General features: G+C 34.1%; 3 protein-coding genes across 5 annotated transcripts; all 3 read right to left on the bottom strand.

Moving 5' to 3' along the window:
* Positions 1-208: 208 nt before the first annotated feature.
* Positions 209-667, bottom strand: LOC133289988 (RING-H2 finger protein ATL57-like). The gene has a single exon (XM_061488035.1). It carries the CDS (start codon positions 665-667, stop codon positions 209-211), a length of 459 nt encoding a protein of 152 aa, XP_061344019.1.
* Positions 668-6,971: 6,304 nt separating this feature from the next.
* LOC133290271 (uncharacterized) lies at positions 6,972-12,879 on the bottom strand. Of its 3 annotated transcripts, none has more exons than XR_009748624.1 (9): positions 12,712-12,879; positions 12,365-12,458; positions 10,963-11,210; positions 10,713-10,868; positions 10,420-10,576; positions 10,204-10,346; positions 10,046-10,081; positions 8,022-8,913; positions 6,972-7,374 (listed from the first exon to the last, which is right to left on the bottom strand). XR_009748624.1 is itself a non-coding variant. In XM_061488343.1 (8 exons), exons 2-8 carry the CDS (start codon positions 12,438-12,440, stop codon positions 8,200-8,202), a joined length of 1,530 nt encoding a protein of 509 aa, XP_061344327.1. In that variant the 5' UTR covers positions 12,441-12,458; positions 12,712-12,879; the 3' UTR covers positions 7,382-8,199. The 3 variants fall into 3 exon arrangements, 1 of the variants encoding a protein (XP_061344327.1); XR_009748623.1 differs by having other exon boundaries at positions 7,956-8,913; XM_061488343.1 differs by lacking the exon at positions 6,972-7,374 and having other exon boundaries at positions 7,382-8,913.
* A 1,479-nt stretch (positions 12,880-14,358) lies between these two features.
* LOC133290618 (uncharacterized) lies at positions 14,359-19,501 on the bottom strand. The gene is made up of 5 exons (XM_061488737.1): positions 19,008-19,501; positions 16,966-18,297; positions 15,959-16,153; positions 15,390-15,541; positions 14,359-15,278 (listed from the first exon to the last, which is right to left on the bottom strand). Exons 2-5 carry the CDS (start codon positions 18,266-18,268, stop codon positions 14,811-14,813), a joined length of 2,118 nt encoding a protein of 705 aa, XP_061344721.1. The 5' UTR covers positions 18,269-18,297; positions 19,008-19,501; the 3' UTR covers positions 14,359-14,810.
* Positions 19,502-20,224: the final 723 nt, after the last annotated feature.

Raw genomic sequence — 20,224 nt, forward strand, 5'->3', positions numbered from 1 at the left:
AATTTGAACCGAAATTCAAATAATAATCATAGTGTTATGCAACAGAAAAGTGAAAGTTAGAATTTTTCTTTTTCTATAACCGTGAATTGGAAAGAGTAAGGACGAATAGGATACATCAATTTTCTTCTAGCCAGGGGAAGAACAAGTCAATCTGCACACTCAAGAAACTTGGTTTAATTCATTATCTTGAAGATATAACTTTCAATGATCATAGATATCTGTGCAAAGAACTACCATCCCGTAATGCAGATAACAAAGAAATAAGGTGGTCATCATTCGCATCATATTCCACCTGATTTTGATATTTGGACACAACATCATCTGGCAACACTTTGTTCCTGCAGAGTGGGCATGTAGCACAATATTGCTGCAACCACTTGTCCAAGCAATCCTTGTGAAATGTGTGTTTGCAATTCAAGTTTCTTACCTTCTCCCCTTCCTCGAATTCTGATAAGCACACCCTACATTCTATCTGCTCTGGCTTCAGTCTTCTGGTGTAGCAAATTGTGGGGTTCTTCTCTTCTATGAAATTGAGGTACTGGGTGGTGGTAATTGGATGTGTATCTGACTTTAGGTACCTAATGAAAAGGATAAGTTCTATTAGCATGTATGTGAATAGGACAATTGTCTTGGTGAAAAGCTGATCCAAGAGATCAGAGAGAGCCATTATGGCTTCTTGCTGCTATTGGATTCCTGAAAGCAAAATGGCTTTTTTTCTTTTCTTTATATATTGTAAAACAGTGAGTGTAGCCGGTTGGAGTATAATTATATCTTATAGATTCATATTAATTACGTCATATATCAACTACCCCTCTATTAACTTTTTTTAAAAAAAAAGTACCATAAGAAAGTGTGAATCGTATTATATGGTTGCAAGTACTTATATTGCTTTTTATGAAAAATTGATGAAACCTGGTCCCTTGTCTCAAGCAGGTGAAGTGGGACAACTGCTGGGGAATTATTATGAATTGTAGCAATTGTTGTTCCACTTTCAAAATAGAGTCAAACTAGTAGACCGTGAACGAAATGAAATGGAACACTCTTCCTTTTATTTCTCATGTTTATTCCTTTGTGTGTTACAGCAGGTATATATATATTCATGTTGGATATATTTTTTTATAAAAAAATATTTCTGTTTGTTGCAAGGTTTAAGAAACTATATTGGAAGAATAGTATTTTTCTGTATTTAAAAAATAAAGTATGAATTCTTTTGCGCAAAATTTTGACTAGTTGACATAAAGAATTACTTCAAAGTTTCATCTAACTCGTGCAATAGGCAAATGTTGTTTGCCAATAAGTACTAATGTAAACTTGGTATATCCAAATTAGGTGTACTATATTAATAAACTATTAATATATAATTAATTAAATAATTTATCTGTGATTATTATAATTAATAATGTGTTAATAATTTATGCAGGATTTTCCGCCTAAAATGAAGAAGATTCCACGAACACAAAAACGAAGAAAACTATAAATTCTAGTTTAAAATAATAAAAGATTTGTATTTTATCAGATAATGTCTCATATATGTAATTCGCATTAATTAAGAAATTTGGTGCGGGTATACGTAACGTTTTACTTGTCCTCATTAGTTGTTTGGAAATCGTCGTGGCTTTATTCATTCAGAGTTGTATTTTTAATCATACCCATACAAAGATCTCTTTATTAATTTTTTAACTCATGTGTTTACCAAAATAAAAACTAATTTTTTTTTTGACACAAATGTATATTCACATTGGAACTCGAAATCATTAATTAAAATGAAATAATACATACTAATTTAATTTATCATCCACATGCATAATCGTCATTCAGAGTTGTATTTTATCCGCAAAATAAGCTTCAATGCAAGATTTGAATTTCGCACTCATTAAAGGGGTTGGGTACCGTCAAAACCCGCCATCTAAAAGAGTCAAATTATATAAAACTAAAAGCTGATAATGGACCAGTCCCATCTGGTTTTGGGGTGGCTTCCTTAAAATGCAAATTATTAAAGGCATTGAGGTTTGGGAATTGGGACCACTTTTTTTTTTTTTAAGTAAGAATTGGGACCACTTTTTATTTAAATTAAAGAGGGGGGATATTTTGACTACCAAAAATGTCCACTACCACCTTACTACCTATCAAATCACCATTAGATCAAAGAGAGAGAATGTTAAAAAGTTTTTTAAGAGAGAAAAAATATTAATCCAACGGTGATTAGATAGGTAGTAAGGTGGTAGTGGAAATTTTTGGTAGTCAAAATATCCTCCTCTAAATTAAAACCTTAAAAAATGATTTGTGCAGCAAGACTTCATTCAGCAGTTTAATTATGCACGAAAAAAAAATATAAACTTAACTTCGTTACGTAGAAATGTTATATTTAAAACATATTTTCATTTACAATTTTTTATAATTATATCGTTAATTTTTTTTAATTAACGGTTATCATTTATTATAAATTAATAAATTAATAATTAATTAATGAATTTAATTTGCACAAATAATAATCGTTGATTGAAAAAAAATTAAGATATGATTGTAAGAGGCTATAAACGAAATTAGGTTATAAATATAACATTCATCATCTTTCTATGTTATATCTTAAAATGGTTATTTTAATTACCTGTATAATTTATCAATAACGTTTAAATATTTTTTTTACTTCTTAAACTAGACAAATGAGGGAAACAGTACTTACAGAAAAAGGGTGAATTATTTTTTTAAAAAAATAACAAGCTATCACAATTTCGTGAACTTAGAAAATAATATTAAAATTTATGTTGATTGATTTTTATTTGAGAAAAATGATTTTAAAAAACGAAGGACATAGTTGGAGATGAGAAAAAACTTGGATCAGTAAGTTATGGTAACTCAACTAACTTATAAAGTAATTTATTTGAAAGAGGTGACCAAATTATAAAGAAAAAAAATTCTTTAAACAGGAAAATTATTATAATTCAGCTGACCTAAATTTTATTATTTAGTTGTTTTTTATTTAAGAATAATGTTTTTTATCTCGAAAAGTTGGGTCTCGTTAATTTTAGTGCAAAAATTGGTTCTCGGCTCGCCCTCACATCCAACAGTGAGGTTATTGGCAAAAATGATTTTAGCTTTTTCTCATCAATGCGACAGTGAGGTTAATGTTTATTAGAATGATAGTAAAAAAAATGGATAGAAAAAATATCCTACCTTTTAAAAAATATTTCTTACCTATATATATTATCCCTTAATTTATTAAAGTGATATTTTGCATTGTATTTATAAACTGTTATTCGGCCAAAATATAAAATCAGTGCTCATTATTCATTCTTTTCTCTCATCGGACCACTTAAGGGAACTCCGAAATTTGGTTCATAGGACCAATGTTAATAAAATTGGACCGACCTGGTCAAGTCGATCTGAGAACCGGTAACTTGATCATATAACTGGTCTGGTTGAAGCAACGGACCGACTATGCATCAAAATCGTTGTGATCCGATAAGATCCGATCGATTTTCATGAGCACCGGTGACCCGATCCGGTCCCAAAAAAAAAATTCCAAATTTTTTTTTCAAAAAAAATTATAATGGACATATTTGAATTATTTTTTCTTATTGACTTACATAAGTTATGTACTTACAACACTAATATTATCTCAATTATGTACTATGCAGAAAATTTTGATTTGATTTATAGTTAAAGATGTCATTTACTGAACCTAAAGTCACATATTACGAGCATTATATTTTTGTTTGATCCTTTATTGGATAATAATATGTGATTTATTATTTTTTATATTAAAATATTTAAAAATTATCATTTTTTTAGATATTTGAGTATGTTTATAATTTTTTAATTAAATTATAGAATTGCATATAATTATCGGGTCATGCGAATAAATCAGCGACCCACTAATTGAACCAGTGATCCGCTGACCCAATACTTTAATCGAATCAATGACCGAGCCAATTTTAATAAAATTGCATATCACTCTCTCAAAAAGCACTTCCATAATCTATAACAATATACTTCACCCTGCATAAAATACATACCTAAGTTCATAACACTAACCGTTCAATTAATATTTTAATTTTTAATGTATACATTATAAATGTATAAATATTTTTTCAAAATATATTTAACTTATTCTTTGTAAAATTTTATTTATTCTATAATTTATCATTAATAGGGTTTATATTAAAAAAATAATAACAAATATAGGTTTATGAAGTATCTATAATTTTTTTATTTGTGCAAGTAGCACGGCTGTAAAAAATAAAAAAATAAAAAAAATCTGGGACAATGACATATTGTCACTTTTTAGACAAAAATTTATCGAAATTTTTTTATTTGTGCAAATAGCACGGCTGTAAAAAATAAAAAAATAATAAAAATCTAGGACAATGACATATTGTCACTTTTTAGATAAAAATTTATCGAATTTTTTTTTTGCCAAAATGTCACGTCACAATCTCGCTGATCTGACAAGCGAGAATGAACTGGACACGTGGCAACGTCTGAATGGTCAATCATTCTAGCTGAGCAGCCCAGCGAGAATGACACAATGTTGACACATGGCAAAAGTACATGCATCCTGTACTTTTGCCGAGAATGTCTGTATTTTTGCCACATGTCAGCATTATGTCATTTTCACTGTACTGCTCAGCTAGAATGGTTGACCATTCAAATACTGTCACGAGTTCAGTTCATTTTCGCTTGTCAGATCAACAAAATTATAACGTGGTATTTGGACAAAAAAAATTTCCTCATTTAACAATTCGGTAAATTTTTATTAAAGGGGTGTTAGTTGGTCAATGTTCCCAAAATTCTCATATATCAGAATTCACAACAAAAGGAAAGAAGAAAGGAGGGAAGGAGAACTGCAACATCATTATCCTGACACCAATTATCAAACAGAAAATGTAGCCTCTCTTAACTAAATTTTACGACCACTTCATTGTCCGCAGTCAAGTTTGGGTCTTTCAACATATTTATGCCCACATGGACACATTCCAAAAATACGGTCAATAAATGCTTAATCACATCCAAATTCCAATGCAGCCAGCCTAGCGTATAGCTACTAGCTAAGGCGGTTAGGGTTTAAGGTTGCAACTTGCGAAAAAATATTTGGTGTTATAATTGTATTAAGGATTCAGTATATTTTATTAATGAAAATATTATATATTAGTCAAAATTTTATTTTTTTTGTCAAACTTTCTCTCTTTCATTTGACATGTAATGCTTCTTATAATGAGATACACTAAATCTAAATGCAACAGATGAACTTAAGATTTATTCGCAACTTGCAAGTGTATGAAAAAGGATAAATTGGGTGGGAGTGAAAATGGACTTTTTTATATGACAAATGCATTTTTTTAAATATTCTACTGGCTCAATTTTTTGATAAAACCTATTATTAGACAAATACAAAAAGACGTGCATTAGGTGTCCATGTCTAATTGTCTATAGTCATGCATAAGGCAGGTGTGCATATGATGTCTGTGTCGCGGGAAATACGTACTTGGTACTGACATGATTAGACGAGCATACACAAACTTTACATATTCAGATTATTTAAAACACGCATATGATGATGACGTGACTAAACACGTAGTCATAGATTACGCGTCTTGCCGCATTACTATAGTAATACATTTGATTACAAAACTAAACCGGTGGAAATGCTTTATAAAATCCATTAGTACGGTCAAAAGGCCGTGAAAATGGTTAAATGGGTGGACGATTTCGTTTGTGCCTAAAGTGATTAATTTAAGGATTAGGTCCAACTGTATATTATAGAGTTGGGCCACTTTATTTTACAAAAAAATAATTTGTAAATGTTTTTTAAGGGATTCGTTTTTTTACAATTGCAGGAAGCAAAACATACCTCCCACTAAACCTTAGTTATTCGTGCCATAGGTTTTTTTATTTTTTATTTTTTTTACTTAACAGATCCAACGTGTTTTTTTTTTGTTTTTATACATAAGGTAAAGAATCTGTAGCAACATGAGATGATTTTTTAATTCTTCATATTGTATTTTTTTCAAAAATTTAACTTTTTAAAAATATTTACCTTCCTTTTTGTTACATTTTTTTTTAATTTAGTCAATCAAAAGTAATTTATTGTTGCCAGAAATTGAGAACTAAAAAACAATGTAGTTTGTACCATAAAAAAAAAAAACAATGCAGTAGTTGTTGGCGTTGCAAAGGGTGTAGCTCTAAGAAGGAGCGGTGCTAGGAGAAAAAGATGTTAATTTTATAATTAGTTGAGTGCAAGTGTGTAGGGTTAGATTTGTGTAAAAAATATATATAGATTATTATCCATTAAACCTCAATTAGCAAAGGTAAAAGTGACTTGTACATAATCTTTCTTTATATATTTACAAAGTGACTGTTTTCGAAATTCGAAACCTCAACCTTTCATTTAAAAAAAACAACAACTTCACCGCTACTTAAAACTTGCTCTCTTCTATTGTTAAATTTGTGTATTATTAGTTTCAAAAAAATAAAATAAAATTGTGTATTATCAAAAAGTAGAAAGAACCCAAGGTTGTTTATTTCTCTGTCACGAGTCATGACTGACGAAACGGGGATGTATGAGATGGGAAGCATTCTCAAATAACATGTTTGTATATGGAGAAATGTTTAGTTTACAGTTGATATAATTTGCTTTAATTAAATTAATAAAAAAATTTATGCATAATCATTCTTTATTTAATAAATAAAATTCATATAAACCTAGGTGATAAACAGTTAATTTAAATTTAAAATATCAAATATAATAATTTTGTTTATGCAAAACTTTATCAAATCCGGTACAAGTACAATCCAACCCGTTTTCATATGCTCCATTTGAATCCGATTTATCTCGTAACCTGATCCTACCAGTGAGCACCCGATCACCAATTAGTTTACAGGTTTTCTTCTTGTCATTAATATTCGAAATGAATTATTAAATATTTATTAGTTATTACGATTAATAATTAATAAACATACAATTGCGGCTTGGAGCCAGCCACCATTAATAAACAGTCCTCAAGTGCTACACTGTGCTTATAGGTTGGAACCGTACGCATGTCACCAAAGAAATTAACAAACTTCTTCAAGTAATCATGTAAAACAGCACACATATATCAAAGAATGGAAAGAGATTGGTGCATTAAAGCCCAAAAGGAATCAACCACTATTCAGAGTGGCCAAAATGGATCCAGAAAGCAGTCCAGTAGTCTATAGCCTTCTCCATCATGGAATATGAGTCGGTGGTCAGCTAAATGACGTGTTGCATTATGGTTCAGCATTTCATCTTCTAGGGCATCAACTATATATTCAAATTAACAGAATACCTTTCAAGGTCTTTGCTTAATAGGACTAGAGCCTTCTTTCAAGGGGATTTTGCGATCAAACCCGGGTCTATAGAGAGGACAATGACACAGAGTCAGAAAATTTTGAAAATTTTGTGAAGGGAGCAAAATTACAAATATAATATTCCTTGTAAGTTATAATTTTCTATATAATCAGAAGAACGGGAATCATGGTCACAATTAAAGACTTTTGTATGAAGTTGAAGGAAAGCGATCATTATCTATATAACAAAAAAAAACGCATAAATGACAACTCAGAATTAAAGCAATATATAAACTTGAAGGGGGACAACAGCCCTCCCAAGCCCCACCACTAAGGGAGGTCCAGCCTAAGGTTCTATACTCCGGGGGGACATAAAACTGAGAAACTTGTTGCACTAATACAAGCACAACTTAAAACACAAATCTAATACTCGGGGAACGTAAATGTTACTCTCTGGCTAAGTTTCCTTCGTGTAAGCAGGAGGGGTTATAACAATTACGTCAAAGACTGACCAATTGTTGGTTTCCTGATCCGTCTTTGTCCAGATGAATATGATTGAAGAATTATTTGATTAGCCAATTATATACAAGTATATTACCATAAAAAAATTTCTGTCAAAATCTTTCTATCTCCGATGAAATCAATACCTTGCTCATGGAAATTCACTGCATATTAGACTCGAACGAATTTGTTTAAAGCGTTTGGAATCTTACGCTGATCTACTTTCCTTTCACATCCCAGGAGCACGGAGCCAGTCTGTAATCTTGCTTCAACGTATTCACCAGCTCAATCCCAGCCAGCATACCATTCGCATTAAAATAAAATTCCAAATCTCCAGATCTTGCTTGTTTCAAACAGGTCATGTTCATTACGGTCTAACTACTGCAGGTCTCATATAGAATGCTGATGATTACCAAAGTACACCATCCCTGGTGGTTGAAGTGGTCTGAAACTGGGAGGTGCTGGGGCTTGCTGTGTCATGTTTATTGGTAGATGCTGAGTTATAGGTGCTGGCTGCTGCTGAGTTATTTGCAGTGTCTGATGTGTCAGTGGTACCATTGGGCCCGCCATATGGGGTGGGGGCGGTCCTGGTGGTAATTGTGGGATGCTACCATAACCATATGGAGAGACGACCCCTCCTGTTGACTGTAAATATTGCTGGGAGGATGAATTACAAAGCATGTGATATTGACCTTGTGATGCAGCGGCTGGATTCTGCATGATGGGTTGGGGTATCAAAACAGAAGGATATGAATGATTTGGAGTAGAAATCAACTGTTGTGTGGAGATAAAAGCATTTGGATCTGACATGGGCATTGACTTCTCGGGTTTTGACATGGACTCAGAATTTAGACCAGCATTTTTTGCCTCTTCTGCTGCAAATGTAGAGAGAACAGAAGCCATGATTAATTGAGACGACGATGAAGCTGCTAGCTTATCTGCAACCTCAGCTGCAATTGCTGCAGCTGACTTCTTTGTTGCAGCTTCTGAATTTGTATTTGCATCAGCAACTGAAGTTGTTGCAGTTGATGCTTTATGTGAAAAATCTTCATTATCAAGTCTCTTCCGCATGTAGCAAGCCTCTTCTACTTGTGCTTGTGCTACCTACATACCATTAATGAGATATATCAGCATAAAGTTCAAACTTGTTAGCATCAATAGAAGCAAAAACATCTCCAAGTTCCAGAATGAAAGCTTACTCAACAATGTAAGAATGACATCCAATGCCTAACAGGAACTTAGTTACTTTATATTTGTTAATGATGCTTTTACTGAGTAATTTTCAACTGAAACTAACTTTTTTCTCTTTCTAAAGTGAGTTTATTGCACTGAATGCCCTTGAGGTTTACGAAAAATTATACACAGTTTCAGAAATTACACCGAATTCCTCTATCCCCTTCTCCAGTTTAAATTTGTTCCACACACATTCTCCCTCAAAAATCAACTGAGGAAGGGTATGAAACCTCAATTAAAAAGGAATGTAATTACAACGAAGACACGCTCCTATCAGTTACTACAGATTGCAAGAGACACTAAATGGCTAACATAGCCTTGAAACAATAAGAAAGAAACACCCAGGGGACTCCAACAGTACCCCTTCACCCCACAATTCCCCACTTAAGTTCATAAACATCCTCCCCTCAATTTCCCCTTAACCCGCTTATAATCATTTCCTCATGTCCCCCCACTCTCTCTCCTGTAACTAACTTCCCTTCCCACAAAACTGTTATGGCCTCTGCGCAACTGATTCTCCTCCACTTGGACCTGCCTTGGGCTGTAGACAAATCCTCCTTTGTTGGGTGTGCTTCTTGGCTTGCTGCCTCTGGCCCCCCTTGTTCAGGCCCATTTAGTCTAACTCCATCCTGTTCTGGCCCACTTTGTCCAATCCCACGTTTCACTTTCTTTCTGCTGTACACCTTCTTTAGCACCTCACCAGAAGGCCTTTGAATAATAATATTTTTCTAAGAGGCAGGTGTTTTTGTGTGTTACGTAAGCTTCAAGGAAGGTACTTATTCTATTAAATGTTTTACAACTACCAACACTATTCATGAGCACTTTATTGACTTCATAATAATTGTCCAATTGCATCTTACAGATATATGTAAAAGAGACACATAAGATAAGAAATAAAACGATGAGAAACCTTGATACACGATAAATAGTTATCACATTACATCTGATAACAAATTATTCAATAGGATAGTCAGCTGAGGAAAAGATTCATGATAGTACAAACCTGAATCTGAGTACGAACATTCTCCAGTTCAGATTCCTGTACAAATACCCACCAAGAATAGCAAGATGGCATCAGGAACTCAAAATATCAATCAGAAAGCTAATAACTGCAGAATTCAAATACACAATCTTAACAAGCACATGAACACGATAACTTGCCTGCTCATGCAAAGCTTCTTTTAACCGAGATACTAGTGCTGCTCTACTTGCTTCAACTAATTTAAGATTTTCAACGCATTGTTTCAAAAGATTTTCTTCCTCCGTGAGTTCATTAGCCAAAGTTTTTCGCTTAGGGTCCTTTGCTGAAAAAGAAAGCAATATTAGAATCCTAGCTTCCGAAACTCAAGTGTTAATTTTGTTGTGTTGATACCTTACCAGTGGTGCATGCAATATCAACAGCTTTTTCCAACTTCCTCACACGATGAACAGAAGACTTGCATTTACTCATCTCTGCATCTTCATTGGAATGTTCATTAAGCACCATATGAAAGGCTGAGACTATTTTTTCTACTGTACCACCAATGGACAATTTCTGGATTCCATTAAATTTCACGACAATGAGTTATGCAACAAGAATCGCAGACTAGTTTGAAGGATGTAATAATCTAAAAGCATAAATATTTGAGTATAAAATTGGGGAAGGGGTAGCCACAAGGCCCTAGTCTCACCGTTTTAATGGAGCGAGAATCCTTTTTCAGAATTCTTACAGAACGAGATCGCTTTCTGCTGAATTCTAATGGTGGAGGTGCTTCTTCTCCAAGTATTACATCTTTAAGGTTCTGTGCCCGAGATCCAAACACTCTCCTTTGCTCCCATATATCAACCTAAAGTTAGGTAAACATCAAGTTAAATAGATCAAACTGCCTACAGTAAAATCAATATCACGGTACACACTTCAAACCTGGAAATGGGGCTTACCAGTCTAGATACCACACGCTTTCCTTGATCATCACCTTTATCAAGAACATCCTTAAGTGCAGTGGGAAGAACCTTCCAAAACTCAGTCACAAATTCATTTCCTTTACGTTTACTGTTCTGCAGGATGTCATTTGCAAGATATAGAAGGGGGACTCGCTGAACCATCTCTGAATTGTGAAATTGTTTATTCCATGTTCCAACAACCAGTTCTGCTTTGCTCCGGTGAAATATACACCAATGTGATAAAGCTATACAAAATGTTAAGATAACAAACTACATGGCATCAACAACCAATACGCAAATTTCATAAAATCAACTTATTAATATGCAGTAACATTGAACTGCTTTTAAGACAAAAACAAAATCCATGTAGAAATACTTAGTCAAAAACTCATACTCCACCAAGACGTTAACCCCAAGAACTTACATGTTAATCTTAAAACTGGAAAAGTGTGACAACAAAATCTTGATGCTTCAAATATCTGACTTACTTAAACTATTAATTTGTTATTGCAATACAAAAGTAAGTTCTCCAACAGCTAGGGATGCCACTCATTTGACAAACCCTTTTCAAGTTGACCTTATTCTGATCAACAGTGGGTGTCACTGTAGATCCTAAAAAATAAAGAGAGAAAAGGGGGGGAAGGGAGGAAAATGCATAGCAAATACATGCAAGAAGACAATGGATGCCATCAAAAAGTTTGAGATCTAATTGTTTGTTGGTCCAAAATTAGGGTGGACTTACTTGAACTTCACAAAGCTGAAGCATCATTATATGCTTAGTTAATATACACAAAAGATGCAACCATGCATGATTAGACTCATTGCATAATATGCAAATTGATGTGGACATAAACTTATTTTAACTCCTTTGCATATGGATCACATGAAACACTGAAACAAACCTGGATTTTAAATAACACTGCATAACTTTCTGCCATGACTCAAAGATAGGATATCCCATTACATTCCATTCTAGTACCATAATGACTTCGCAAATAAGAGAGATTCCTTGGTAAAGTTACTTTAAGAGTCTCAAGTCATTCAAACACGAAAAGGATAAATAATATATTAATCTTGGGCAAGAATACATGTTTATTTCATTGAATAATTAGCTAATCCTGCAATCACGAGCTGCAGTTCAATAGTTCTTCCCAATTAAGAAATCAAAGACAAACTGAATGTATTCTGCACTGCCAGTTGCCAACCTAACTAAACATTTTCAGTATAGACAGTATTCTAGTTTCAATTAATTACAAGTTACCAAATATATAGAAACACTTCCCAATCCCCAAAATAAAAATCCCAATTTGGTTAAGCAATGAAGAGAATTAAAAAGGAACATTCATATAGTAAAAACATCTAATCAAGTAAAATTTATTATTTTTCCAAAAAAGGATACTTTCAATGCATTGCTGGGTGCTGTTAAGCTTGGACAGCTTGTCCGCGAGTATCTGCTCGCTGAAAACGCTATTCATAGCCACCTACCAACCAACCTGCACGAGAAATTATATGAGCGAAACCCTAGCATCCTATACAACCAATTCATCGAAAAGAAATGTGAGAATTTCTAAACTTTGGGAAACTAAAACCCTAGAATATAATGAAAACATAAACGCAGCATGAGAGAAACCGAAGCGGGAAAGAAAACAGATTCAAATCAAGTTGAAAGAGGGAAAAAAATAGATTTAATCGAAAAATTAAGCAAATGAAGAGAATGGAAGAGAGGGAATTGAGCAGCTGAGATACCACGTGCAAGAATGCCGAGGAATCGGAACGGAACGGAACCGATTGAAACGACCGCGTTTTGGGGAAATCGGAGAAAGTGATGAGAGTTAGAGAAGAAGGAGAGAGAGAGAGAGAGAGAGAGAGAGCGAGCAAGCTAAAAGTTTACGTTTGCGGAGTTTCGTTTGTCCATTTGGCGCAAACTCTGCGAGTTTGTCTAAACGGCGCACGATAATACGCTGGTTTCTACTTTCTAGTACCCACTCATGCTGGAAAATAATAAAAATATAAAAAATAAAAATCGTCTGTTGTAGTATTTTCTAGTTTCTGTTTTTTACTCTCGTCCTTTCATTTTAAATAAAAGGTACGAAAATTATGATCATACAATTAATAATAACAGAGAGAAAGAGAAAAAATATTGAAATAAATAGTTATATGAAAAAATATTTTTCCATTCAAATGACATAACTTATGTCATTTTACTCTCACAATGAGGTGGAATCTACACGTTTATATTTTTTTGTCAACTCTCTCTCTCTTCCTTTATCTATTTCTTTCTCTCACTTAAAATGACACAACTTTACATCCTTTAAAATGATACACACTTTTCCCATAGTTATAATATTATAACTGTTGATTTATTTTTGGATGATTGTGATTTTCTCACATAATTTTTGTCATATTTTATTTATTGTGTGATATATGAGATAGAGACTCAATCCAATAACGGCCCACGAGGCTCAAAACCCACCAAAAACTTGACCAATAAGGCAATCCATCCCGCGTACAAAGTATGCGAATCTGTTCTGCTTGGTTGATAATCCAAAATGACTTAACATGAAAGAAAATATTACTGTCGAGATCAATTGCTCAGACAACTTGGGCATCACCTGAAACCAATGAATGAATGGCAGCACCAATTTGCCACCACATCTACTTAAGCTAGCCCGATCTTAGACTTATCAACTAAGGAATAGCTTGTGAAAGATCATTCATTTCCCCCAATGAGAATGAACACCGTCAAATGAAAGATAGTATGAAACGAGACACTCTACACTATAAATACAGAGATATTAAACCCATGTATGATATCTTTCTTGGTATTGCACATCAATTTCCTTCCCTTTCATATTTCCTTGCATTTGCAAGTACTTTCGATCTAAACAAATTAATAAATTTTGTTAATGTATAAAAATGTGATTCAATTATGTAGAGTAATCAGGTATATATTAACCAATTATATTATCTCTTTCTGTTTTCTTTTTCTTTTTTTTTAATCAACATTTATGGATATCAATCAATGGTATATTTTACGGCAAGTTAGAATCTTCACTTTCCATTACTTCATTCATCATCGGATTACTTATTCGACCAAAAAAAAAAATCATATGTTTCCCCCCACCCGCAATGACTTCATTTTTCTTGTCCCCTGGAATTTTGTTGCATTAGTAAAAATATGTTAACACTCGAACCGAAATATATGTCTGTCAACACCCAGATTTTTCGTAACCTTCGAGTAATTAAATAGCATCAGATCAAATTCCACAACTTCATTAGGACATGCAGAGCTTGAACGATAGATAAAAAGGAAAATTAGCCAAAAATTTGCTGTTGCCAGAAAATATTAAAAAAAAAAACAATCACACTACGAATATAAAGATGTTTGGGTCATGTTAGGCTTCAACTAGTTCAAACAGAGGGAAAAATCTATCCAATTAAGTAGCTCTTAGTTTGGAGAAAAGTTCTGGTGGACCACCAAAATTCAATGATCCCCCTTTGTATTTCCACAAAAAAAATCCACGTTACTACTTTCTTTCATTTTATATTTCCATCTATGTCCCACAAAATACAAAAGGGACCACTGAATTTTGGGGGTCCTGGTCCACCAAAAAAAATTTCCTTAGTTTGTGCCGTTCTAAGTTCTAACACTAGACAATACAGGTCTCAACCCATGTAACAATATCAAGGACCAGAAACTAGCAACTGGCAACAACAATTTCTTCCCAAGGTCAACACCAACGCACCTACCAAGATGCATTTACAAAACACTTCTTAACTAGTCAAATCACCAATAATAAGAAAATCAACAAAAGCTGCCAGGGAAGAATCCTTAAACTAATTGCCTACTGCTTAATGCTTCTGCCCTGTGCTGCAAGTTTTGCTGCAACTTGCTCTTCAGATAAAGGTAAATAGTAGACTCTAGGAGTTGCTCTGGTTTTACGAAAGAGATCATCGAGTGTGACAATAGGTTGGTCAAATTTCTCAGGAAGGGGTGGTGGGGGTGGAAGCCGTTCTCTTGCTGCTGGCAGGGGCTTTGACAACGGTGGTGGAGGAGGGAGTGTAGCTGGAATTAGAGGCTGCTCCCTGTGCTGAATGGGAGAAGGCTTTGGTTGTGAGTTTAAGGCTTTGATTGCAGGCGGTACTGTTGAATCGCTACTGACAGGGGCAACCTGAGTAGGAGGAGCTTCTAGCTTCATTTTCACTTCTTGAGGATCAACATAATCAGCAACTAAAAGGCGTCCACCATTTGGAGGCCATTGCAGATTATACACAGCATTTCGTGTCTCAATAGCTTCTTCTACGGATGTGTACTGTATCACATCATCAGAAGATTACTTAGGAAGTATATATCATGAATGCAGTAACATCACGGGATAACCTCACACTAGCAAAAAGACAGAAATATAAGAATTAAGTCTTACAGTGATATAGCAATGGGTCTTTATTTGGTCCATCCAGAAACTGATGACATTCCCAGTTTTACCAAGAAGTTTTTGCACTGATTTTAGGGTAAAAGGACGGAGGAATTGATCAATCCTGAGGGAATTAGTTGGGGCCCTTTGTGATGGAGGAACTACCAAAGATTAAAAGCAACACTATTAGACTTAAAGGAAGAGAAGCAGAGGACCCAACAGATGCTGGTAAGACAACAAAGAAAAATCCAAAACATAAGGACACCATAAAACATAAAGACTAATTACTATATAAATGTTTACAAGTATGGAAAATCAACTAATAAGTGATTATTTATGTTTCAAATAAAAAAATTCAGGAAATGCATTTTTTTTAAGTGTATATTGGATGAGCCCAAAATGTGCTTTGAGAAGTGTCCCCAATTAAATTTTGAGTATCAGAAATTGATTCTTTTTTTTTCCTTTTTTCTTATTTAGGGCTACAAGACAGGAATTCAAATTTGATATCTATTAATCCAACTCCAAAAATAAGAGCATCATCTCTTCTCACACCCCAACCAGAATAAATGTCGACTCACCAATTCGTTCTTTGGGTGCATCATTAATTGTTGAGGAATCAAACCTAGAGAAGTTGCGCTTCGAAGCCATTGGCTCATCCTTTGGTGCAGTAACAGGTTTGAGAGTAGGACTTTGTGAATCTGAACCTTTAACTGTTTCAGAGTTCCACCTTCTTTGCCGTTTTGCAGGCTCATTGTTCCCAACTGATGCTTGATCTGTGACACAATTTTTCAAATAATTCAGGGGGAATAAAAAAAATACATAAATAAACTTGTTTAGCGATAAGAACTGATAATAGAATTCAAAAAAATAATACATACTAGTATCTGAAAATATAAATGATATCATCAATATTATTGTCATTATGAAATGTTGCAGGTAACTAGATATGCAGGAAGCTTGTTCAAAAATCTAAAAGTTAAATTATACCCAAATATCCTGTTTATGTAGCACATCAAAGTTCAGAAGGTTCAATCAACTACAAGTATATGATCAAGCAGTGATTGCTATTTGTCTGAAAACCATATCATACAGTAATAGCCCATAATGCCATAGAAAGGGTAGTCCCCCATCTGGTCTTTTGTCACTTTCCCTAAAAGCCAATGATTTTATGTGTTACTATAAATAAAAAAGAGAACATTTTCATTACAAAGGCACACCATTTACAGCCAGTCTTACTTTTAAAGAAACTTGCATTTTAAATTATTTTTTTTATCTCACAGTTTAAAGCCACTTTACATTTTCTTAATATTTATTTTAATTTATACAGGGTATCAAAGGTTCTTATACACACAAATTCCAAATGATTAATAGAACTGAACATACTATGTGTAGAGTCTATGGATCAATCTCCAGTCACCCCATGAAACCAAACTCCCACTATAAGTGATATTACAATTCGACATGATTAGAAATGGAGAAGGTATATCCAGAACAGACAAAGATGTACTACAAAGTAAAGACCATAATTAAAAATGCAGAGTGGATAATGAGATCGAGAATAAAAGACAAAAAATATAAAGCTTACCATGAAATTTTCGTTTCTCAACAAGGGAAACAGGAGGAATATCATTATCATGGCGGATACCAACTTTCTCCAAAGATAGACCATCTCCAACAACTACAGTACTACCTTCCTCCTTCACAATAGGCACTTCAACACTCTCCCCCTTGTCTCTAATTTCATCAACATTAGACTTAAAATCAAATTGCTTGCTTTCCAGCAAATCCTCTTCCATGGAATCATCACAAGAACTTCTATCCAAGTTTAACTTTTCTGGATACCCAACATCCTCACCACTATTGATCTTGTTCAAGTCTGGACTTTTATTACTGCTATTTTGCTCAACAGATTCCTTTTTCTCACGTAGCTCTTCAACATCCATTGAATGTGATTCATCATAAACAGGTATATCATTTCTGGATAATGGTTCTTGCACCATCTCTGGCCTAAAAATATCTTGTTCTAATTTGACATTATCAGCAATTATAGTATCCCTTAGTTCATTCTTATTATTAATTGACACAGAATTACAAGAAATAGAATCAGATTTTACTTGAGACCCTAAACTAGGGTTGACCTCAGATACCTGATTTTCATAAAGAGAAGAGTCGGGCATGATGAGATCCTCGCATGGGGGCTTTAGGTCGCACTCCAGCGGGGGCTTTGAGTCCTTGTTATCAAGCCATGCTTTTGATTCCACATTCTCCTGCTTGGCTGCTGAATCACCATAATTGTTCTGTGGTTCTGCACTATAAGAATCCTGAACGCTGACTACTGCGTCTGTCAAGACACTCTCAGTGACTGTTACAGTGGTCTCTATTGTAGAAGCATGAACAATTAGGTCCTCTCCCACATTTGCAGCTGGAAAGTCCATATGTTCCACTTCTTGATCCGCAGCTGGCACATTACTATTAATGTCAACTGGGGTGGTAACACCATACAGCTTGTCACTCTTTTCCCTGTCATTATCCACAACCTCTGGAATCTTTTCTGCATTTTCAGTTTCAATGGGTTCAACTATACCAGTATTACCCTTTTCAGATGTTTCAACTGTTTCAGCAGTTTCGCTTACAATTACTTCGGCAACTACAGTCTCCATATGTGAATTGTTTAACCCAGCTACATCACCATTGAAAGCATTAGCCTCGTCCTTCTCAGAAGACTCAGCAGCCTCCATTTCAATGCGAAGAGCTTCATCCAAACGCCTGATCAAATCATCCTTCAAACCCTTGGTAGTTAGTTTCCTTCGCTTTAGCTCATCTTTCAGAGCTGTAACCTTCCACTGATCAATGGGTCGATCATGAAGAATTGGATATCTTGATGACATAATATCCAAATCAACTCAGCTTCCCTAACCTGGAGTCAGTAATCAAATTAAACGCACATTCAACATCAGTGACAGTGAGACAACCAAAGCAATAATCAGAAGGACATATAACCAACTATGGGAAGCAGACAAAGACACATATAAGAACAAACCAAGGACAGGGTTCTTGAAGAACTCAAGCAAAATAGGGAAAGACAGTTATCATCCAGTACATTTAAAAAAAGAAAAGTACATTTCTTTCATTCTTTGTTTACGGTTTGATTCGAAAATAATAATAATAATAATAACATCTGTCCTTCTGCAGCACTTCTGCTAAGAAAAAGTGAAGCTTGGTAAGGATTAAATAAAATTTCCCGAATATTATAAACGAAAATTACCAAAAGGGCATCTTCATTCAGGAGAATCAATGTAAAAAAAAAAGGTTAGAGAAATATAATCCTGAGAGATATAATAACAAAAACAGAAAAAGGCACAATCAAATCAGCAATATTAAAACTGACCCGACCAACTTGCATTCACCTAAAAATTAAGCAGTCTAATACAACCTAAAATCCGCCCAATGACACTCACAGTAGATATTCAAACGGAAATATCAAGAAACCCAATGCACCCAAAAATGAAACGTTAAAATTGAACATGTACACATGCATTGTATAAGAAAAATAATTATAAAGAATATATTCATCGCCGAATAGAAAATGAGATAGCAAGATCCAGAGTGGGTGGTAGTATTACTCACAATAACAAATGATCGTTTCTGGGACAAAAAAGGGGGTGAGGCTTTGCTTAATGGGAAATGTGAAACCCTAATTTGAGAAGAGAAAATGGAGCAGCATTAGAGAAGAAGAAACGTTCACAAGAAACCCACATATGGAGAGAGAGACTCGCCCAAACCAAAAGAATGCTTATGCACTCTCTCTCTCTCTCTCTCTCTCTCTCTCTCTATTTTTCTCTACACTCCGCCCTAACTCCTTTCTTTCCTGAAAAGCAGCGAAAACTCTAAACAAAACAAACAATACGAAACACCCAAACCGAACAAAATACTGACATACACAAAATCAAATCCAATGTTAACAAATGTTTTATCCAAAAGAAGGAGAAAACGATTAAAAAAAAAAAAAAAGGTTGAGATTTTTTGTTATGCTATTCTTCTTCTCTTCTAAGGCTTTTCATTTTGTGTTCTTTGTCACATTTTGTGCACTTCTTGTTCCGGCTATGTGGTTTATCGTGAGATGAAAGATAGAAAGAGAGAGAGAGAAATGTTAAAAATTCTCCATCTGCATTACCGAAAATAACCTAAATGACACGTGGCTGAAAGATGATCGGGAATTAACGTGTCAACGTCTGGGCTCCTATTCTCTTAATGGGCCTCCTCTAAGTAATGGCCCAATATGGAAACCAAGAAACCCAATCCAAAGGCCCAGTTACTACTGGGATCGACCAGCCTTTATGTTTCCTTCCAAATTTACGTGAGAAGCAAAATCAAATTATTCATCATTAACACTCTATTTCCCTTGCATGCTGTTACTGTTACCAGTCAACAAAAAATAATAGTGTTTGTATGTACACATTTTATTCTCGCAAGCTTTTCATAGACTCTTGTTCTGTAAGTTATTAAATAAAGATTTAGATGAGTTCTTTTGGAATATGGGATTGGGAAAGGCTTGTGATTGTGAAGACAAAATATATGCAACTATCGTTTAGGTTCATTCATAATTGTTCTCATCCTTTGCTTGTTGTTACCTTTCTATGCTTTCTTTTAGAACCAAAGTGTGAGTGATTCATTGTTTTTATTTTTAGTGTTCCTTTTTTCTGCATTGATAAGTTATCTATGTTGAGTCCAAAACGACATCGTTTTAAGGTAGAAATCAAAGTATTTTTATAATTATAATTTATTTCAAGGTTATAATAATCTTTTTTATTATGCTTTTTTAATATTTCAACTCAAAACGACGT

Source organism: Gastrolobium bilobum, unplaced genomic scaffold, assembly GCF_033153095.1.
Source record: "Gastrolobium bilobum isolate Gb01-03AN ecotype WA unplaced genomic scaffold, APGP_CSIRO_Gbil_v1 utg4377, whole genome shotgun sequence".
NCBI lineage: Eukaryota > Viridiplantae > Streptophyta > Magnoliopsida > Fabales > Fabaceae > Gastrolobium > Gastrolobium bilobum.

What these genes read in the sequence shown, in the direction of transcription:
- LOC133289988 (XM_061488035.1), bottom strand. Translation starts at nt 667, where the DNA reads ATGGCTCTCTCTGATCTCTTGGATCAGCTTTTCACCAAGACAATTGTC.
- LOC133290271 (XM_061488343.1), bottom strand. Translation starts at nt 12,440, where the DNA reads ATGAATAGCGTTTTCAGCGAGCAGATACTCGCGGACAAGCTGTCCAAG. An exon ending in CACCCAGCAATGCATTGAAA is followed by an intron (nt 11,211 to 12,364) that starts GTATCCTTTTTT and finishes CATTTTGTATAG; the next exon opens with CTTTATCACATTGGTGTATA. An exon ending in AGCGTGTGGTATCTAGACTG is followed by an intron (nt 10,869 to 10,962) that starts GTAAGCCCCATT and finishes ACCTAACTTTAG; the next exon opens with GTTGATATATGGGAGCAAAG.
- LOC133290618 (XM_061488737.1), bottom strand. Translation starts at nt 18,268, where the DNA reads ATGTCATCAAGATATCCAATTCTTCATGATCGACCCATTGATCAGTGG. An exon ending in TGAGAAACGAAAATTTCATG is followed by an intron (nt 16,154 to 16,965) that starts GTAAGCTTTATA and finishes ATTGTGTCACAG; the next exon opens with ATCAAGCATCAGTTGGGAAC. An exon ending in TGCACCCAAAGAACGAATTG is followed by an intron (nt 15,542 to 15,958) that starts GTGAGTCGACAT and finishes AATCTTTGGTAG; the next exon opens with TTCCTCCATCACAAAGGGCC.